Source organism: Rhineura floridana, chromosome 4, assembly GCF_030035675.1.
Source record: "Rhineura floridana isolate rRhiFlo1 chromosome 4, rRhiFlo1.hap2, whole genome shotgun sequence".
In the NCBI taxonomy this organism is placed as follows: Eukaryota; Metazoa; Chordata; class Lepidosauria; order Squamata; family Rhineuridae; genus Rhineura; species Rhineura floridana.
Genome location: NC_084483.1, coordinates 164970249 through 164988782, shown reverse-complemented (window position 1 = coordinate 164988782; position 18534 = coordinate 164970249). Strand labels below are relative to the sequence as shown.

The 18534-nt window shown below is 43.3% G+C and overlaps 1 protein-coding gene across 1 annotated transcript in view; it reads left to right on the top strand.

The window, feature by feature from the left end:
- DNAH14 (dynein axonemal heavy chain 14) overlaps nucleotides 1–18534 on the top strand; it is a 472613-nt gene that overhangs the window by 254986 nt on the left and 199093 nt on the right. Inside the window, exons 43-44 of the mRNA XM_061626120.1 lie at nucleotides 7158–7375; nucleotides 18005–18257. Of these exons, the coding sequence (XP_061482104.1) occupies nucleotides 7158–7375; nucleotides 18005–18257 (471 nt within the window). The remainder of the gene's footprint in view (nucleotides 1–7157; nucleotides 7376–18004; nucleotides 18258–18534) is intronic.

Below are 18534 nucleotides of genomic sequence, written 5' to 3'. Positions count from 1 at the left end.
TGATGGTCTGAGATATTGACTGGGTGCTGCTGGCCTTATACGAAAGTAGGTGTCTAAGGAGGTTTGAACTGTAGCTCTTTTCTTTTCCCTGTAGATTTCTTTGTAATAGGCATAAGCCCCCGAAATGTTAGCATTGACTTTGGAACTTCTTTCAAAGTCCCTATCATGCTTTTCAAAAAGAGCCATGGCACTATCAAGCTGACGGAAAGCTTCCAAGAGAATTTTTAAAGTTAGGCCTTCAGATTGTTCCATGGTCTCATCCTCATCCGGCACATTTTCTTCTCTTTCCTCTTCAAGTTCCAGAAGATCTTCATTGCTGAGGGGTTCAGTATGGGACGCCAGAAGTTCAGCAACATCTTCTGGCTCCACTTCCAGCTCTAACTGCTTTGACATCTCTACAATATTTTCAGTAACATTAGCTACAGGATCTTCAAAGCCTTCGGAATCATCAACTAACTGTGGGCATAATTTTTTCCAGGCCCCTTTCATTGTTGTTTCCTTTATGTCATTCCAAGCATCTCTTATAGTTTTGATGCAATCCAAGATGTCGTAGCTTTTCCAGAATTTCTTTAGGACTTCTTGCCCTGTCCCCTCTTCATTGTCTATTGCTGCAATACACTTACTGAATGTTCTTTTCAAGTAGTTCAACTTGAAGGTGGCTATGACACATTGATCCATGGGCTGCAGTAGTGAGGTGGTATTCGGTGGTAGGAATTCCACTCGAATGTTAGGGTTCAGCTCATCTAACGTTCGAGGGTGGCCAGGAGCATTGTCTACAAGGAGCAAAATTTTAAAAGGGATATTGTTGTCCTTGCAATAGGCTTTCACCTCTGGTACAAAGCAGGTGTCAAACCATTCTTCGAAAACGGCTGCAGTCACCCATGCTTTTCTATTAGACCTCCAATGCACTGGAAGTCTAGTTTTAACGTAGTTCTTCAAAGCTCTAGGGTTTTGCCAACGATAAATTAGCATAGGCTTTAGCTTTAAGGTACCAGAGGCATTGCCATCTAACAGAAGGGTTATTCTATCTTTAGCTGCCTTGTAGCCTGGCATTGTTTTCTCCTCTCTTGCAATGAAGGTTCTTGCAGGCATCTTTTTCCAGAACAGCCCAGTCTCATCCACATTAAAAATTTGTTCCTTGGAGTAGCCTCCCTCTTCAATAATTTTGGCAAGGTCGCGTGGATAGCTTTCTGCAGCCTCAGTATCTGCAGCCGCTGCCTCTCCTTGCACTTTGATGCTATGTAGGTTAGACCTCTTCTTGAACCTATCAAAGCATCCACGGCTTGCAACAAATTCGGCATCCTTCGCTGCCTCACCTTTTTTATCTTTCAGGTCATTGAATAGGCTTAAGGCTTTATTTTGAATCATTGCCTGGCTTACAGGAACCTGGCGTGCAGTCTGATTTTCTATCCAAACTATTAAGAGTCTCTCCATGTCTGCAACAACGCTATCCCTTTTCCTAATTTTTGTTGTGTTAACTGGCGCAGCACTCTTAACTTCCGCAAGGATTTTTTCTTTACTCTTCATGACCGTGTTAACTGTAGTTCGAGTGAAGCCTAGTCTTCGGCCTATCTCAGCTTGAGAAACACCTTCATCAGACAGTTTAATCATTTTAAACTTCATATCTAAGGTGATAGATTTACGACTTTTCTTTGTATCTGCCATTATGTACAGTACTGTAATACTGTACTACTGTACTGAACTGCACTGTACTGTACTGTATGAAATTGTGAAGCCAAACAATTGAAGGCAAGGGAAAACAATACCAATACCAAGAGGGCATCCCACACACACACGCACTATTGGGAGTCACAAGCCAGCAGTGGCAAAAGCCAGAACTAATGATGGGCAGAGACAGAGAGAAAAGTATTCTGGATTAATTAATTCAGAATAAAGACTGCCCTGCTTCAATTTTCACTAGGGTAAAATTCCCAATCCTATGCAAGTCTACTTAGAAGTAGGTCCCACGGATGATATTTTAAAATTACAATACTGTAGACCAATGCAGCAATTCTTTTGGAAAGAAGTGAACACAATTGTGTTTTTTTCTCAACTGGGGGAGGGAGGAAAGTCATAAAACTAGAATTTATTTATTTATTTATTTATTTGTATCAATCAATTAAAGCAGGAAAGGAAGATGGGACAATGGGGGACAATGGAGAGGTATAAAACGGGACAATGGAGAGGTAAAAAATGAAAACAGGGTGATCTAAAGAGCACAAGGTGCCCCCCCCCACAGACACACACACACACTGCCGCCACCGACCTAGGCCGGGGCAGGCAGAGCTCAGATCGCTGTTAAGTACAGTAGTACTGTAAAGTACTGTTAAGAACTTAAATGTACTGTAACAATCTTAAATGAGTACTTAAATGAGAACCTTCAGGTCAGGAGTCACTCAGATCGCTCTGATCGCTACAGGGAGACAACACTTCACGAGGCACATGGAACACAAGTTCGGGCGTTCCATCAGTGTCCATAAGTGTGAAGTGCGCGTACATTAAGTGGGGTATGGTGGAGTATGGAGTATGTCCATACTCGCGAGGGTCCGTATAATGAAGGTACGTAAAGCAGGGTATTCCTGTAGTATCTTGGGATTCTGCACAGAGCTTCAAATGAGATCCAAAATACTTCATATTTTCTTATTGCAGGTATTTGAAATAAGCTGAAAAACTACTTCCAAAACAGGTTTACTCTTCTTTTTCCTTTGAGTGAAGACATTCTCAGGTGGGGTGTAAGCTCCTCTAGTGCTTGAAGGCAAGATTGCAGTTCAACTAGAGGGTTTTGCTCTCATCCATCCATCCTACCAGTTTTCTCCTGCCTTCGCACTGAAGAAGTCATGTCCCACATTCTTCTGTCAGTTTTGCTCAGACTTGTGCTTTTTTGTGTTATTACTATTTATTGGTCATCAGTGTTTTTTCTGTTGGTGTTTTCTTGTTCTTTGGTGTCATTTCTCTAAAGAAAAGGGTTGTTTGTCTTGTTGGTTCTGTGGGTAGTGCCGTAACTAGGCAGGTGCAACAGGTGCAGAGGCACAGGGCACAGGACGAAGGGGCCCCTGAAATGGAACTGACAATTTTTTTTGTCAAATATAATAATATTTTCAAATTTTAAATTTCACCACCGTGCTCTGCTGTGCAGTTCAGATGTTGGTGAGCCGAGTGCGTCGAGTGGGCCCAGGCAACCCATTGCGTTATTTAGCAGTTTAGCAATTGGTCATTGGGTCGCTCAGTCCCTGGATGCCCTTGACACACTCTGCTCACCAACATCTGAATGACTGAATCGCAAGACTGATCGATACGTCACGTGCGCGATGGGAGCGAATGTTTATGTTTATATTCTACAGGCTCTTCATGACTTTGGATTAATTGAATCATATCCAAATATCAATGTTGCTCTCCAAATAATTCTCACTCTTCCCATTTCTACTGCTTCGTGTGAGAGAAGTTTTAGCAAGTTAAAATTAATTAAGAATTATTTAAGATCGACTATCGGACAAGAACGATTATCCAATCTTTCCATAATTTTGATTGAATATAATATCGTTAAAGATATTAATTATGATGATGTAATCAATGAATTTGCTGAAATGAAAGCCAGAAAAGTGCAATTAAAACAATTATTTTCATTTATAAATACATGTGAATGATCTTGTATATTTCTTGTGTACACAAAAATTATTTATAAACAATTGTTATATCGTACTTGTTTTATTATTATTTCCCCCCCCCCCAAAAAAATTAAGGGGCCCAAAAATAAAATCTTGCACAGGGCACATGAAAAGCTAGTTACAGCACTGTCTGTGGGGCAGGGTATGTTAATGTCTATTTTCTGTGGAGTTTTGTATTAGTAGACTTGTTTATTTTTCTGTGGAGTACATTGTGTGTGCTTGTGTTGAAGAGGATTTTTGGTCTTTGTGGTTGATGTTTGTCCTTTGTTGCTTCATCCACCACTGGTTCTCCCCTTATCCCTGCCCCCTCCCTCTGTTTCTTTTCTCTATTTCTAAAACTGCCTTGGTGTTCTTTTTGACCCTTATTTGCCTGTTCTTTCAGTGCCTTTATATTCCTCCACCTGAATTTCAGTTCTCTGCTCTCCCTTACAATTAAGCGACCCAATTTTTTTTGCCTTCATAACTTTAAGGTGGCTGTGCTTTTTTTCCACCTGTCATTTTGTGCCTTCCACTAGAGCTCTGGGCTGGAGTTGCAGCAGCCCTGTGCATTTTAATCATTGCCTGGCAAAGCTATGGGCCATCAGCTGCAGCAGCTTTGTTTGATCTACTCTTTAAGGCAATCCCCATTAGTTCTGGACCAGTGCTGCAACAGCTATCGGGAAGACTCTTGCACTGACAAGAGGAAGTTTCTCAAAGCTAAAGTAATTGCTGTATTTGATAGGGCACATTCTCCTGTTGAGTCCATTGGCACTGGGGACATGGGAGCTGGAGAAGCTGTCACCCTCCATTCCAGAGCTTGGAAAAGTTACTTTTTTGAATTACAACTCCCATCAGCCCCAGCCAGCATGGCCACTGGACTGGGCTGATGGGAGTTGTAGTTCAAAAAAGTAACTTTTCCATGCTCTTCTCCATTCAAATCATAATATGTTGACTGAGAGAGCTGCTTTGTCTGTAAAAGTAAGAAGGCAGTCTTTACAAAGGAAGCTTAGTTCTCCCTGCCTCCGTTTTCATCAGGCCAGTCATTTGAGGCTTCCCCAACCCCTCAGCCTGTTGCTGTTCCTTCTCACTCTTTGTCTATCCTATCACAGCTTATCTCTCATAAAACCTCAATTATTCTCCTTAGCCAGTGCCTTTAAAAGATGCTGTGCCTCACAATGTTCTGACTCCTAATGTGCTATAGGTTCTGCTGCATCTAACTTGGTTCTGCCTGGCTTCTCTACTGATCCTGTTGCAGTACAGCTTCAATTGACTCCTCAGCTTCTGCTTCAAATTAAAGAAACACTGCTTGGTGATTTGTCTAAAGAGTCTGGCTATACCTGCACACATGGGATCTCCACAAGGTTCTCATGGCTTTGCCAAAATCTCCCTTCAAACCCTAGAAAGATGTGCTTTTGCTGACCCTGTTCAAAGTTCTCTTTCTCATCGCCACCAGAACTATTAACTTTGCCTATCGCAAAGCATCTTTCCATTTTTCATCAAAATAGACTGGTGCTACAGGGATCCAGCATTTATACTCCCAAGTTTTTTTTCTTTCACCAAACCTGTAGACAATCTGATTCCTTGTTTCATTTCATACAGCTTCTCTGGGGAAAAAGGTGTCTAGCTCTACCCTTTCTTGATGGGTTTAGGTGTGTATCATGCTAGCCTATCTGTCTTTACACCTGCCACCTCCTACAAAGCTGACTGCACACTTTATGGGGTTGGCAGTGGCTTAAGTGACTTTATTGTTAAATCCTTCTCTTCAGGAGGCGTGCTGTGCTGCAACCTGGGCTAGTCCTAGCACCTTTACAAAATATTATAGCAGCCTTTGGGAGATGTGTGGTTCAACATGTTCTTCTGGGTCTGTAGGCAGCTAAGACCCAGACTATTTTTGGTCAGCTTTGGCATGTCCTACCTAAGAACATTTGACTCAAAGGAAAAAGGACAGTTGGTCATCTGAAAGGCATTTTCTTTGAGTGGTAAGATGGTCTCAGGACCTCACCCAGTGTTGGCCACCTATTTCTCACAGTTTTGGTAAAATTGTTTTTTTTTCTATTGCCATGTGGGTCCAGAGATGGCCTGAGCTGTGTATTTTTAAATCTGTGTTCCTCGTAGGTGGTGTTTAATGTTGGTCTTATGTTGAGCGTGGACTGTAGCAGTTTGGACAGTCGTAAATTGGTGGAGGCTGGATGGATGTGAGGAAAGCCTTCCAGTTAAGTTCCAGTGCTGCCTTCAAGTGCTAGAGGAAGTGTATATCCCGAATGAGGCTGAGAACATCTTATTACTCAAATAAAAATGCCCTTCATATAAGAACTACAATCCTTTTCTCCGTGTACGTTTGTGCCACCTGGTACATTCTGATGTCATGTATTTCTGCCATTCTAGGTTTGCTGCTGACAGTTGTTGTCACCTTGGATTTGTTCGCTATGTGCATACATATTGTTATGGGTTTGGGGCTGAGATAGATGGTTTCCATGAATCCTCTTTCCAGCCTCTGATTTGGGACCCTGCACCTGGAGGTGGGCTCTGCAGCTGAGAAACCTGCTCTGTTGTTCAGATGAGTCTCCTTTGTTAATCTAATAGAGTGGCCAGGTAGGCTAATGGGTCTCTCAAGTGCCCAGCAACTAGCGAATTGGCCAGAGAGATCCTACTGTTTTTGAAACTCTTTAGGAGAGCCTCCCTCTCCTAGGGCCAAAGAGAGGCTGGGAACTGGAGACATGCAGAGAGCTGGCTCCCTGCACCATGGCTTTAGGATTCCTCCTGTAAGCCTGATGGAAAATAAAGATCTGAAAATGCCTTGAAGCCTCCATCTTAAGCTCAGGTTGGAATGTGTGTAAAAAAAGTATTTCCTGAAAGACACCACAGTCTCTGCTGACCTTCTTTCCAAGGAAACCAAACCCTGGGTAAGCACAGGAACTCCTCGAGATCTCCCACCATTTGACGATTGGGGCAGCAAGCAACAATATAATAAAATGGCAAAAAGACTGCTCGGTGAAAACAAACACAGGGCTGCCTGCTATGGATATTACCATGTTTGTTTATGTACAACAGGCATTTTGTAAATGTACATTTGTACATATGCACAGTACAAGTTCCAAGGTGTAAGCAGTATACAGGGCTGACAATTCAAAAAGGTGTCAGGAACGATGGGCAGGGCAGTGCATGTCCTGATTATTTGTTTTTGAATCTCAATGCCAGATGTAAACACATATAACAGAAACATTTTCAACAATAAATATTCAAAGTATTTTTCATTTTTTATTTAAAGACATGCATTGAAAGATAATGCATTGAAAAATGAAAATAATGTATGATAAAATAATAAAAAGTGGTATATAAAGCATTTTTTCCTCCTGTTTCATGCTCACCACACAGATAAATTCAGAGGGGTTTTTAGGATATATTTTCATCAAATAACAATGTGATCCTTTTCAAATATTTTAACTTTCTTTTTAAATTCTTTTTTAATATATGTTACTAGCAGATTCTAAAGCCAGCCTTGTTTTTTTGTAGATGAAAGTATTACTGACTGGCAGTGGATTATCTTAGATGGGCCAGTAGACCCAATTTGGATAGAAAATTTAAATTCTGTGCTAGATGACACCAGAGTGTTGTGCCTTGCTAATAGTGAAAGAATCTACTTATCACCAGGAATCAGAATGATATTTGAAGTGGACAGCCTCTCTCAGGCCAGCCCTGCTACTGTTAGTAGATGTGCCATGGTTTATGTGGTAGGTTTCTTAAATAAACTTTTTATTCACACAGTATTTTATGCTTTAATGTAATTCAGCAAAGATGGCAAGTGCATTGAGCTGACTAACTCTAAATGCTGCTTTTTACAAGATTATTGTTCACTAATAAATTCCAGAGGGAATAACAGGTATGTACAGAATTAAATTATATAAATATTTTAGGAGTACTGTCTCAGATGGATTTATTGACTTTTATATTAGGGTGCAACAACATAATAAAACATGTTCTTATCTTAGATATAGGCCAGGTTCACATGGGAGCTAAAATCCATATTGAATATGAAGCTTTTTCCATCGTGATAAGAGTTCCACGGTTCACACACATCCGTCCTCCCCACCTTCCAATTTGCTGTTTTGCATTCACACATGTTCACATTTATTAGTATCGCTGTTTCCTTGTGGCCCCGCCACCAAATTTACATGTTAACTCCCTCCAGAACATCCCCATTGCTAATTGAGAAGGGGAGGGGTTTTCTGTCAATTTCACACTAAGCCAGGAGACAGTGGGGGTGCAACTGACACCAAATTACTTTTTTTCTGTTGTCAGTTTCATTTCCTCTAGACAAAAACCTTTTTTGTGAAGAAGGAATGAAATGTTTATAGTGAGCAGTGTGTATATTTTTGTGTTTGTGGGTGGGTGCACACACAACCTCTGTGTGAATGAGACCTTAGTTGCAACAGGTCTTCTGCAGGAGCTTTCCCCGGGCTACATCCTGGCCGGAAACAGTTAGATGGAGGGGTCAAGTCGACCCTCCTCTCCTTCGCCTCCTGAAAACCAAGCAGGGCTGCCCTGGGGCATCCCACAGGAAGTCCTGCTCTCTGGGCTGCATCTCTTCCCTCCTCCTTGGTCGCGGGCAGTTTTCATGCTTGCTCTAGGGAAGGCAGCCTTCAATGGCTGGCAGGACTGGTTGCCACTGCCGCCAGAAAGGGGAGGGGAGGAGGGGCTGCTCACCTGCCCACGCCCCAAGCACCAGCCCACGCCCCAAGCACCAGCCCACTGCGTCTATATAAATACCCACCTGGTCTCTTCCCCACAAACTGGCATGGAGCAAAGCGGCTCCTCCTCCTCCTCCCCCCCCGGCAGAGACAGACACGGGGGAGTGGCAGCACAGCACCCCTTCTCTTCCCTTACTGCCCCCACCCGGCTCGTAAAGTAAAATAGCAAGTAAATGGAGTGCATAGCTGGTTTAAAGGACCAAGGGAGGGAACTTGCTGGGCAGGGGAGAAGGCTAAAGCATACAAGATACAACAAAGGCCAAGCAGGGACTCCTCTGTCGCCACCCTCCCCGGGACAATGAGCATGACGAGGACGACAGCATACGTCTAAGCATAACATACAAAAATATGTGTTGAGAGAAAAGGAAAAATAGCAAGTAAACAGAGCTCATCGCTGGTTTTAAGGACCAGGAGAGGAAACTTGTTCAGGTGGGGAGAAGTGGGGGAAAAGAAGGCTAGAGCGACCAGAAGTTTGTTCATCAGTGGCAGTAAACAAAATGATGTCCATAGACAGTGTAGGGGGCAGAAAAAGGGAGGATCTAAAATGGCGAACAACCCATGCAGCCAAAAACAGTGGAGAAAGCAGTTATACAGCAGGTGGGCACCGAAGCGGGTGCAGATTTTCAAACCAATTTCAGATTTTTATCGCATTGATTTAATCCGGATTTAAAGGCAATAGCAGCTGAATACACTCGCGTTGGCAAAAACGTTATGTAAACGGTCCAAATTACGTTAACCAAATGTGATTTCTCCCCCCACACTGTTCCCAATCTACTCTAGAAGACCCCCTAGAAGATATTTAGGCATGAAAGGGGGAGAACATTCCATTGTGCAAAGAGAAATCCTTGGGCCAGTCACTGCCTCTCAACCTCAGAGTAAGGCAATGGAAAAACCCCTCTGAATACCGCTTACCATGAAAACCCTATTCATAGGATCGCCATAAGTTGGAATTGACTTGAAGGCAGTCCATTTCCATTTTTCAGCAAGCCTCGCAAGATCCCAGGCCATTCCTGTCTCCTGCTTCCAGGTGGATCATTTATTCCAAAGTCTTGAACAACTTTCGCCCCGTTTCAAATCTGCCATTTTTGGGGATCATTGAGCGAGTGGTGGCTGGCCAGTTGGCAGCACACTTGGATGAAACGGATTATTTGGATCCATACCAATCAGGTTTCAGGACTGGACATAGTACTGAAACAGCCTTGGTCGCTCTGGTGGATGATATGAGGAGGGCATTAGACGGGGAAGAATCCACCTTTCTTGTTCTCCTGGATCTCTCGGCGGCTTTTGATACCGTCGACCACGGTATCTTGTTGGATCGCCTGGAAGGATTGGGAATAGGAGGCACTGTTTTGCAGTGGTTCCGTTCCTTTCTCTCTGACAGGCATCAACAGGTAGCATTGGGAGATGAGGTTTCAGACCCTTGGCCCCTCACATGCGGAGTGCCACAGGGTTCTATCCTCTCTCCCATGCTATTTAACATCTATGTAAAGCCGCTGGGAGCTATCATCAGGAGTTCTGGGCTGCGATGTCATCAATATGCAGATGACACGCAGCTCTATCTCTCCTTTAAATCTTCACCAGAGATGGCTGTGGAGACCTTGTCCAAGTGCCTGGAATCCGTGAGTGGATGGATGGGAAGGAACAGACTGAAGCTCAATCCTGATAAGACCGAGGTGCTACTTGTGGGTGACAGGGGGAGGTTGGGTGCTGTTGACCTACAGTTTAATGGGGTGAGTTTACCCCTGAAAGATCAGGTCCGCAGCCTCGGGGTGGTTCTTGATTCCAAGCTGTCCATGGAGGCTCAGATTTTGGCAGTGAGCCGGGCAGCTTGGTACCAATTACATCTCATACGGAGGCTGCAACCCTACCTCCCTATTCATCAGCTCCCACTGGTGGTACACGCCCTGGTCACCTCTCGATTAGACTACTGCAATGCGCTCTACGTGGGGTTACCCTTGAAAACGGTCCGGAAACTACAACTGGTGCAGAATGCGGCGGCTCGGTTGCTTACAAACAGCCGCCGCCGTGATCACATCATGCCAGTATTATTTCACCTACATTGGCTGCCAGTTGTTTTCCGGGCCCAATTCAAGGTGTTGGTATTAACCTTTAAATCCCTATACGGTCTCGGCCCAGTTTATCTGAAGGAGCGCCTCCAGTACCACAAATTAAGCCCCCCAACCAGATCAGCCACACAGGGCCTTCTCTCAGTCCCACCAACGAAAACAGCTAGGTTGGTAGGGACTAGAGAGAGGGCATTTTCAGTGGCGGCCCCACTCTCTGGAACTCCCTCCCATTCGATCTTCGCCATGCCCCTTCCCTGGATATATTTCGCCGGGCATTAAAAACTTGGCTTTTTGGACAGGCCTTCAGGAATTCCGGGGAGGGCTAACTTTTTTGGGATATTTTATTATCTATTGATCGCCCTAACTGATTTCATGCTGCTGTGATTAATGATCGTTCTGATTTTATTGTATTTTATCTGTATTGTATTGTAATTTACTGAATTTTAGTTTGTACGTCGCCTAGAGTGGCTTCGGCCAGATAGGCGACACAAAAATTAAATTTATTATTATTATTATTATTATTATTATTATTCACACCTCTTTTTTTAGTCCTTTTAATTATTATTATTATTTCTTTATTTTTCTACTGCTGTTTCCATTCTTGAAGCTCATGAGTTCCTCCGATTCCCTCCTTGGTTTTTTCTAAATTGTTTTCCGCAGTTAGTCTGATTTATTTACAGCTCAGCTTCTCCTTTTTTTTCTCCACCCTTTTTACTTTACCTCATGGCAGCCTCCCTTCCCTAGGGCACTAGTTAATATTTATTGGCGACCTGCGTATGCCTGAGTTTTCTGCTCTATCACAGCTGTAGCATCCTTATCCTCACTTGTTTTCTGCTTCCGCTTCTACAAGCTCATTGTGAAGCTGCCCGTTTTTGTTTTGTTTGTTTTTCTCTTTTTGTTTACCCACTATTTGCGGTTTGTGTTTAAAGTGCACACTTTCCCCCCTTTTCTCGTGTATCTTCATCTACCTCAGTCTCCATGAGGCCGAATTAGTGCCATTTGCTTGCATGGCCAAATAAGCAGAGCAGTGCCTTGCAGTTGATAATATGAAATATGCTTCGTCTGCATGCCCCATCTATGCACGTGACTTAAGCAAAGTTACTATGATGGCAGAACTGACTGCAGCTGATGGGCAGGTCCAGGTGATTGGTACAGCTCCTCCAGATGATGCCAGTACCTCAGCACCTTCTGACTCTAACACTGCCCAAAGGTGTCTGCCTCTACATCTTGATGCTCCATCCACTACTGTAGTCCCCAGTGAGGTGTCCAGTGCAACGTCTGCTGCAACTTCTTGGGAACAGTTTCAGCTGATGCGGCCTGATGATGTGGACAAGGTGCTTTCAATGATGAGGCCAGCAAAGTGTCCTCTCGACCCTTGCCCTTCTTGGCTTATTAAAGCTTGCTGAGGGAGTTTCACTGAGTGGATCCAGGGTGTGGTCAATGCATCGTTGCAGGAGGGAGTGGTTCCAGCCATCCTGAAAGAGGTGGTGATCGACTGCTCTGAAAAAGCCCACCCTGGACCGATTGGTTTGCGACAACAACTGCCTGGTTGCGAATACCCCCTTTTTAGGGAAGGTGATTGAGAGGGATGAGGTGCAGCAATTGCGAGTACTCTTGGATGAAACAGATTATCTTGACTCTTCCCAGTCTGGGTTCAGGCTTGGTTATGGAACTGAATCAGCCTTGGTTGCCCTGATGAATGACCTTTATCGGGAGGACAGGGGAAGAGCAACCCTGTTATTCTTAGTTGATCTCTCAGCGGTTTTTTGATACCATTGACCATGGTATCCTTCTGGGCTGACTTGGTGAGATGGGTACTGAAGGCACTGTTTTACAGGGGTTCCCATCCTATCTCCAGGGTCATTTTCAGAGAATAGCATTGGGCGATTGTCTTTTGGCCCCCTGGCAGTTGTGCTGTGGGGTGCTGCAGGGTACCATCTTGTCCCCCATGCTGTTTAACATATATATGAAGCCCTTGGGAGCGGTCATAAGGAGATTTGGGGTGATGTGTCAGCAATACACTGATGATACCCAGCTCTATTTCTCTGTAACATCTGAAATGGGACAGGCCTTGCAAGCCCTGGACCTCTGCTTGGACTCTGTGGTGGGTTGGATGAGGGCCAATAAACTGAGTCTGAATCCTAGCAAGACGAAGACACTGTGGGTTGGTGGTTCCCAAGTTCGGATATTCATTTATTTATTTATTGCATTTGTATACCGCCCCATAGCCGAAGCTCTCTGGGCGGTTTACAACAATTCAAAACATTAAAAACAAATATGCAAATTTAAAAACATATTTTTAAAAGCAATTTTAAAACACATGCTAAAATGCCTGGGAGAAGAGGAACTTCTTGACCTGGTGCCAAAAAGATAACAGTGTTGGCGCCAGGTGCACCTCGTCAAACACATCATTGGTCAGCTGCCTGCTTTGGATGGGGTTGTGCTCCCTCTGAAAGAGCAGCTCCATTGTCTGGGGGTGCTCTTGGATTCTTCTTTGTCGCTAGAGGCTCAGGTGACCTCAGTGGCTAGGAGTGCCTTTTACCAGCTTTGGATGGTAAGAGAACTGTTGCCATTTCTGGACCTGGATAGCCTGACCACTGTTGTCCATGCACTGGTAACCTTTATGCTGGATTACTGTAATGCACTCTATGTGGGGCTGCTCTTGAGGTCGGTCCGGAAGCTGCAGCTGGTGCAAAATGTAGTGGCGAGACTGCTCACTAGGACAGGGTATCACCAACATGTCACCAACATGTCACCAACATGCTTACTTTGGACACATAATGAGAAGACATGATTCACTAGAAAAGACAATAATGCTGGGAAAAACAGAAGGAAGTGGAAAAAGAGGAAGGCCAAACAAGAGATGGATTGATTCCATAGAGGAAGCCACAGACTGAACTTTCAGGATCTGAATGGGGTGGTTCATGACAGATGATCTTGGAGGTCACTGATTCATAGCGTTGCCATAAGTTGTAATTGACTTGAAGGCACATAACAACAACAACATTTGAGCAGATGTATTTATCCCAGCATTCTAGTTATTGCTCAGGTACTTAGCCAGAAAATGTTCTTAGGTATTTATTTCCTTTTCCTCATTGCTTAAGTATGTACATAAAAACATAGAAACATAAGAAAACCCTGTTGGATCAGGCCAGTGGCCATCTAGTCCAGCATCCTGTTATCAGTGTCCAATCACATGCCCATGGGAAGCCCTCAAGCAGGATCTGAGTACAACAGCAGGCTCCTCTCCTGCGGTTTCCAGTATCTGGTGTTTGGAAGCATACTGCCTCCATCTATGGAGTCAGAGCATAGCCATCATGGCTAGTAGTCACTGATAGCCTTACCCTCCATGAATTTGTCTAATCTTCTCTTAAAGCCATCCAGGTTGCTGACCATCACTGCCAGGTAACTATGTGGAAGCTTCAAGACAATAGCAAGGGAATCCTCTAACCTTTGTGAATTCCATGGAAGTGAATTGTCTTTCTCCTTCTACCAGAAACTCCACAGGGAACTCTGGTTGGCTTCTGAAAGCAATTGCCGCTGAGGCATTCCCTTCATTCAAGGATTCAAAGTTTTCTGCCAACTCTCTCTTTTTAATTCAAACCTCCATATGTAGGCAGCGCACTCTTACCTCTAGCTACCTCATCAGTGTAGCTGCTTATTCTTTCAGTAGGAATCTGAATGTTTCCAGGTGAACATATGATGCAATGGGAGTGGCTTCTTAGCAAAGTAGTCTAGTATTTGTCAGGTTCCATGTCCCTGGTTAGGGATGTAAGGTCTTAAGTGTTGATTGCAAAGAGCTGGTTCTTATACAGTTACTGTAGCCTAACACTCTCTAGGCAGGTAACCTATGGACCTCTGCTCAGCACTCAGCTGTCAGGTCTCCTGTTCACCTTTCAACAAATATATCTGCTGTCATGGGTGGTAGAAAATAAATGGTAGGGGGAAACCACACACTATAGTAGTGTTATCACTCCATTCTGGCCAGGTCAGCCGTGTTTGTTGGAAATAAGTAACTTGGCAATTGCTCCACCATGGTATCTTCCAGTGCATCTAACCATGCTGTTTCAAGGCCCTCTTCAGCATCCTAGCCTGGTTTGGCTGAACGTCCCAGGGGCCAGTGAACTATGCAGACTTGGTCTGACAGGTTGACAACCTGGCAATTAAGCAGTGCTATCTGAAGAAGGCTGGTCTCTCATGGGTCGTGATTGACGCCATCTCAATGTGATTAGAACCATCTTAGCTTCCTATTGGCCTTCCATGAAACACATCTTCAAGTTTACTTGGTGCACTTTCATTGCATGGTGCTCTCCAAAGAAAGGTAAGCCACTTGGAGCAACCATTCCTTGATCCCTTATGGGATTCTGCAAGCACTGCATGGCAATCACCTCTGCATGGAGATTTTCTGAATTAAATGCCATTTCTGTTGCCAAATATCTTTGTGTGTCCACATGGACAGAGTGATTCTTTGTACAGATCCAGTCTTCATTCCTGAGGTGGACTCACTGTATCTTTGTCAGCAGGAACTGATTCTACTTACCTTTTGTTCCAACCCAGTCCATCCACAAGAAAAGGCATAGCATTCACTGGATATTCATCACGCACTGGAGGTTTATATTCAATGAACAAAGAATTTTGACAGGCTATATCATTCTTAGTGTCTTTTCATCCAAAATCTATGGGTAAATGAGTGTCCTCTCCCACCCTGGGTGGTTGGTTTAAGGCTTGCGCTAGTTAGCTTATGAGTGTTTGCACCTCTCTGCACCTTCACATGTTATGGCCTACTCCACCAGGGCTGCAGCAGCCTCATCTGCTTTTGCTGTCAATGCTGCCTTGTCAGAGATCTGCAGGGCAGGTTCCTGGTAGTTTCCATATACATTTATATCACATTACAAGGTAGATAAGTACACTTCTGCAGAAACCACCTTCGGCAGACATGTGTTGTAGCATATTGCTATTCATTCCTGAGTATTCTGATTCACAATTATAGTTTGGTTTGCTATTCAGCCTTGGACAGCCTCCCTCCCTAATATCTGGATGCTTTGGTACATCCCATCTGAAGAGCTGTTCTCTAGGGAGAAGGAGCCATTGGCCTTACCTGAACATATTTTCTCCTGGAGAACAGACCAGCAGAGCCCATCCAGTTAGTGACTAAAGTGGGTGTCCAATATTGTTATTATTCAATTGTTCTTGCTCATTTTGAATTTCTACTCAGAGGAGTTGTTCTGCTCTTCTCTATTAAGCGTTTATTGAATAAACATTGAATTTTATTTTTCTTTGTGTTTTCTATTCCTTCATGAGGAAGTAATATTTTAATGTATGGTTTTTATGTTTTCCACATTGTTTTTTGAGCTGTTTTCTTTCTTTTCTACGTGTGTATTGAGTTATCACTGTTGGAGTATCCTTCAGACTGATAGTCATGGCATGGTCTGGAATCTTGTGAGGCTTGCTACTTCCACAAAAAAATAATGATTCCTGTCTGCAGACACTAGGTTTACCATCTGATGGTCTGTTCTCCAGGAGAAAATATGTTCAGGTAAAGCCAATGGCTGCTTCCTATATAAATTGCAAAACTTAAAAGAGAAAGCATTTAAAAAACTAGCAATCTTTTTTAATGCCAACATAAGATGTCATCCTTAATAAGGACCTTTTCAAACACTACAACTTTCTATATGGAGCTCTGTCATACAGCACATTTTTTCTGCCACCTGGATTAGACAGCTGATCTGTATTGTAGTAGGAAAACATATGTGCTATATTTCATATGTCATGAACAGAATCAAGATATAAATAATGTAAATAAGTAGAGAATACAGTTCTGAAAATCTGATCATTCATTTTATTTTACTGGCATTTATTCTAGTCTGGCTTCAGGCCTCGGTCATGGCACTGAAACTGCCTTGGTGGTTGTGCTTAATGACATCGTCAAGAATAGCTAACTTTGAGCTAAAGTTGGTCAAGCTAAAATGGTTCAACCAGAGGGAATTCTGGGAGCTTTGTTGATCCCTGGGATACTCTGCTGGAGAGGTCCAAGGCTTTAGTGCCAGACAGGCAATTTGCTAATGTCAAGAAGATGCAACTGAACCTTATCTGTTATCTCTTATCTGCTTCCTGAGATCAAAGTCAGGGAGCGTGGGTATTGCAGATCAAGACCGCTGGGTGGGGCTGTAACCCCCCTTATCTTCAAAATAGGTGATCATGGAAGGGGCACCTAGGATGGCTAATTGGCCCCCTCTCTGTTGCCATCTAAACCCCATAAAAATAACTCCTTCAGTTAGTTGTTCCCGTTCCCTATTCCATCTACCTTGAATCGCTTGTAAGCCATTGGGAACCAGGCTTTCGCCTTGAAGTGAGTATGAAACTGGACTAAGAAAGCTTTTGTTATTTTCTTTTGTCTGTTTTGAATCTCTCACAGTATTATGCAAATGTATCTCTTGTTTAGCCCGGTTGAGGGCAATCAGCTTTAAAGGAAATATATGCTGCTCTCTTTTTGTATGTGCCTTTCTTTTCTTTTAAATAAACTACCCTTTTATTAATGGTGTGTATTGCTTGGGGCTTATGACTCTAAATGCAGTCGTTGATCACTGGTCGCTTCTGACTACCATTGATTAGTGTGAGTTAATGCCCTAGAGCAGAGGGTGTAACAATAGGTCTGCTATAGGATCTCCATTAGTGCTCTGAATTCCCCTTATTCAGAGTGAAAGCTAAAAAAGGGGTGTGTATCCCTTCCAGGATTGGTATTTGGGTGTAACTAATCCTGGGAAGGTAAGAGTTTGCCCAGGAAGCAGTGACCCCAGGGAATTGGGGCTGTTCTCAGAAGCAAAGAACCCCCTTGGGGTTCTGAGGTCAAGGGACCCCTGGGGGACAATCTTTGACAGACATGTCGGGAGATAAGAGGAGTGCAACCTTGCTTATTCTCAATTGCAATATGCTGTATGTGGGGCAGCCCTTGAAGACTATTCAGAAACTTCCACTGTTCAAAAATGCAGCAGCCAGATTACTAGCTCGGGTTGCTTTTAAATCTCATATAATCTCTACTGTAAAACAGCTGCATTGGTTGCCAGTTTGTTTCCAGGCCCAATTAAAGGTGCTCATGCTAGTGTTTACAGCCCTGAATAACTTAGGTCCTAAAAATCCAAAAAAACGCCTCCTTCCCTATAGACCCTCTTGGGTGTTGAGATCAGCAGAGGAGGCCATTTTGGTACCAGCACCCTCAGTTCCAGCACCTCAGAAACTCAGGTAGTGGCGGCCCTAGAGAGGACATTCTCTGTGGCAGCCCCTAAGCTATAGAACTCCTTACCAAGGTATATCTAGCAACATCACTGTACAGCTTTAGGCAAATGCCAAAGACTCACCTCTTTACTCTGGCCTCTGACACCTGAGATGTAATTTTTTAGGATCCACCCTATTTTGTGATTCTGGTTGTCTTTAAATTATTTTTCATACTGTATTTTAAGGTTGTTATAACCCACCCTGGGACTTCTGGGTGAAGGGCGGGCAATAAATGGTGGTGGTAATAATAACAATAATTATTATTTATTTGCAGGATCCAGTTGACCTGGGATGGAAACCATATGTCAAGACCTGGTTAGAAGGCTTTTCTGAAATATTAGCAAAAAATGATATTGAGTACTTATCGAGTTTATTTCATTCAAGTATAAAAGAAGGGCTAAACTTTCTGAATAAACATAAGAAAATGCAACCATTTCCTGTACATCAGATGGGAATTGTCATGAATATTTGCAGAATCATTGGTTCATTTATTGAAATAATGAAGCAAAGTGATGAATTGCAATGCAGTAAGTAAATTCATTCTATGACAAATTTTTAGTCATTTACTCTATTGATAAATATGTAAGAAGAATCATAGAAAGTGTTTTGTGTGTCTTTCTGTAATACTTTCTTTTCAACTGGTAGCTGCCTGAGGGGCCACTAATGCCTCCTTCCTATCGTATTATGGGCATTGGAAGTAGCCCAGCACAAAACCTTGGTGCTTTTTGTATGTCAACTAATTTTAGAGACATGTACATTTTGCATACCATAGAAAGCAGTGAGCACTTGTTTAATCATAGTAGC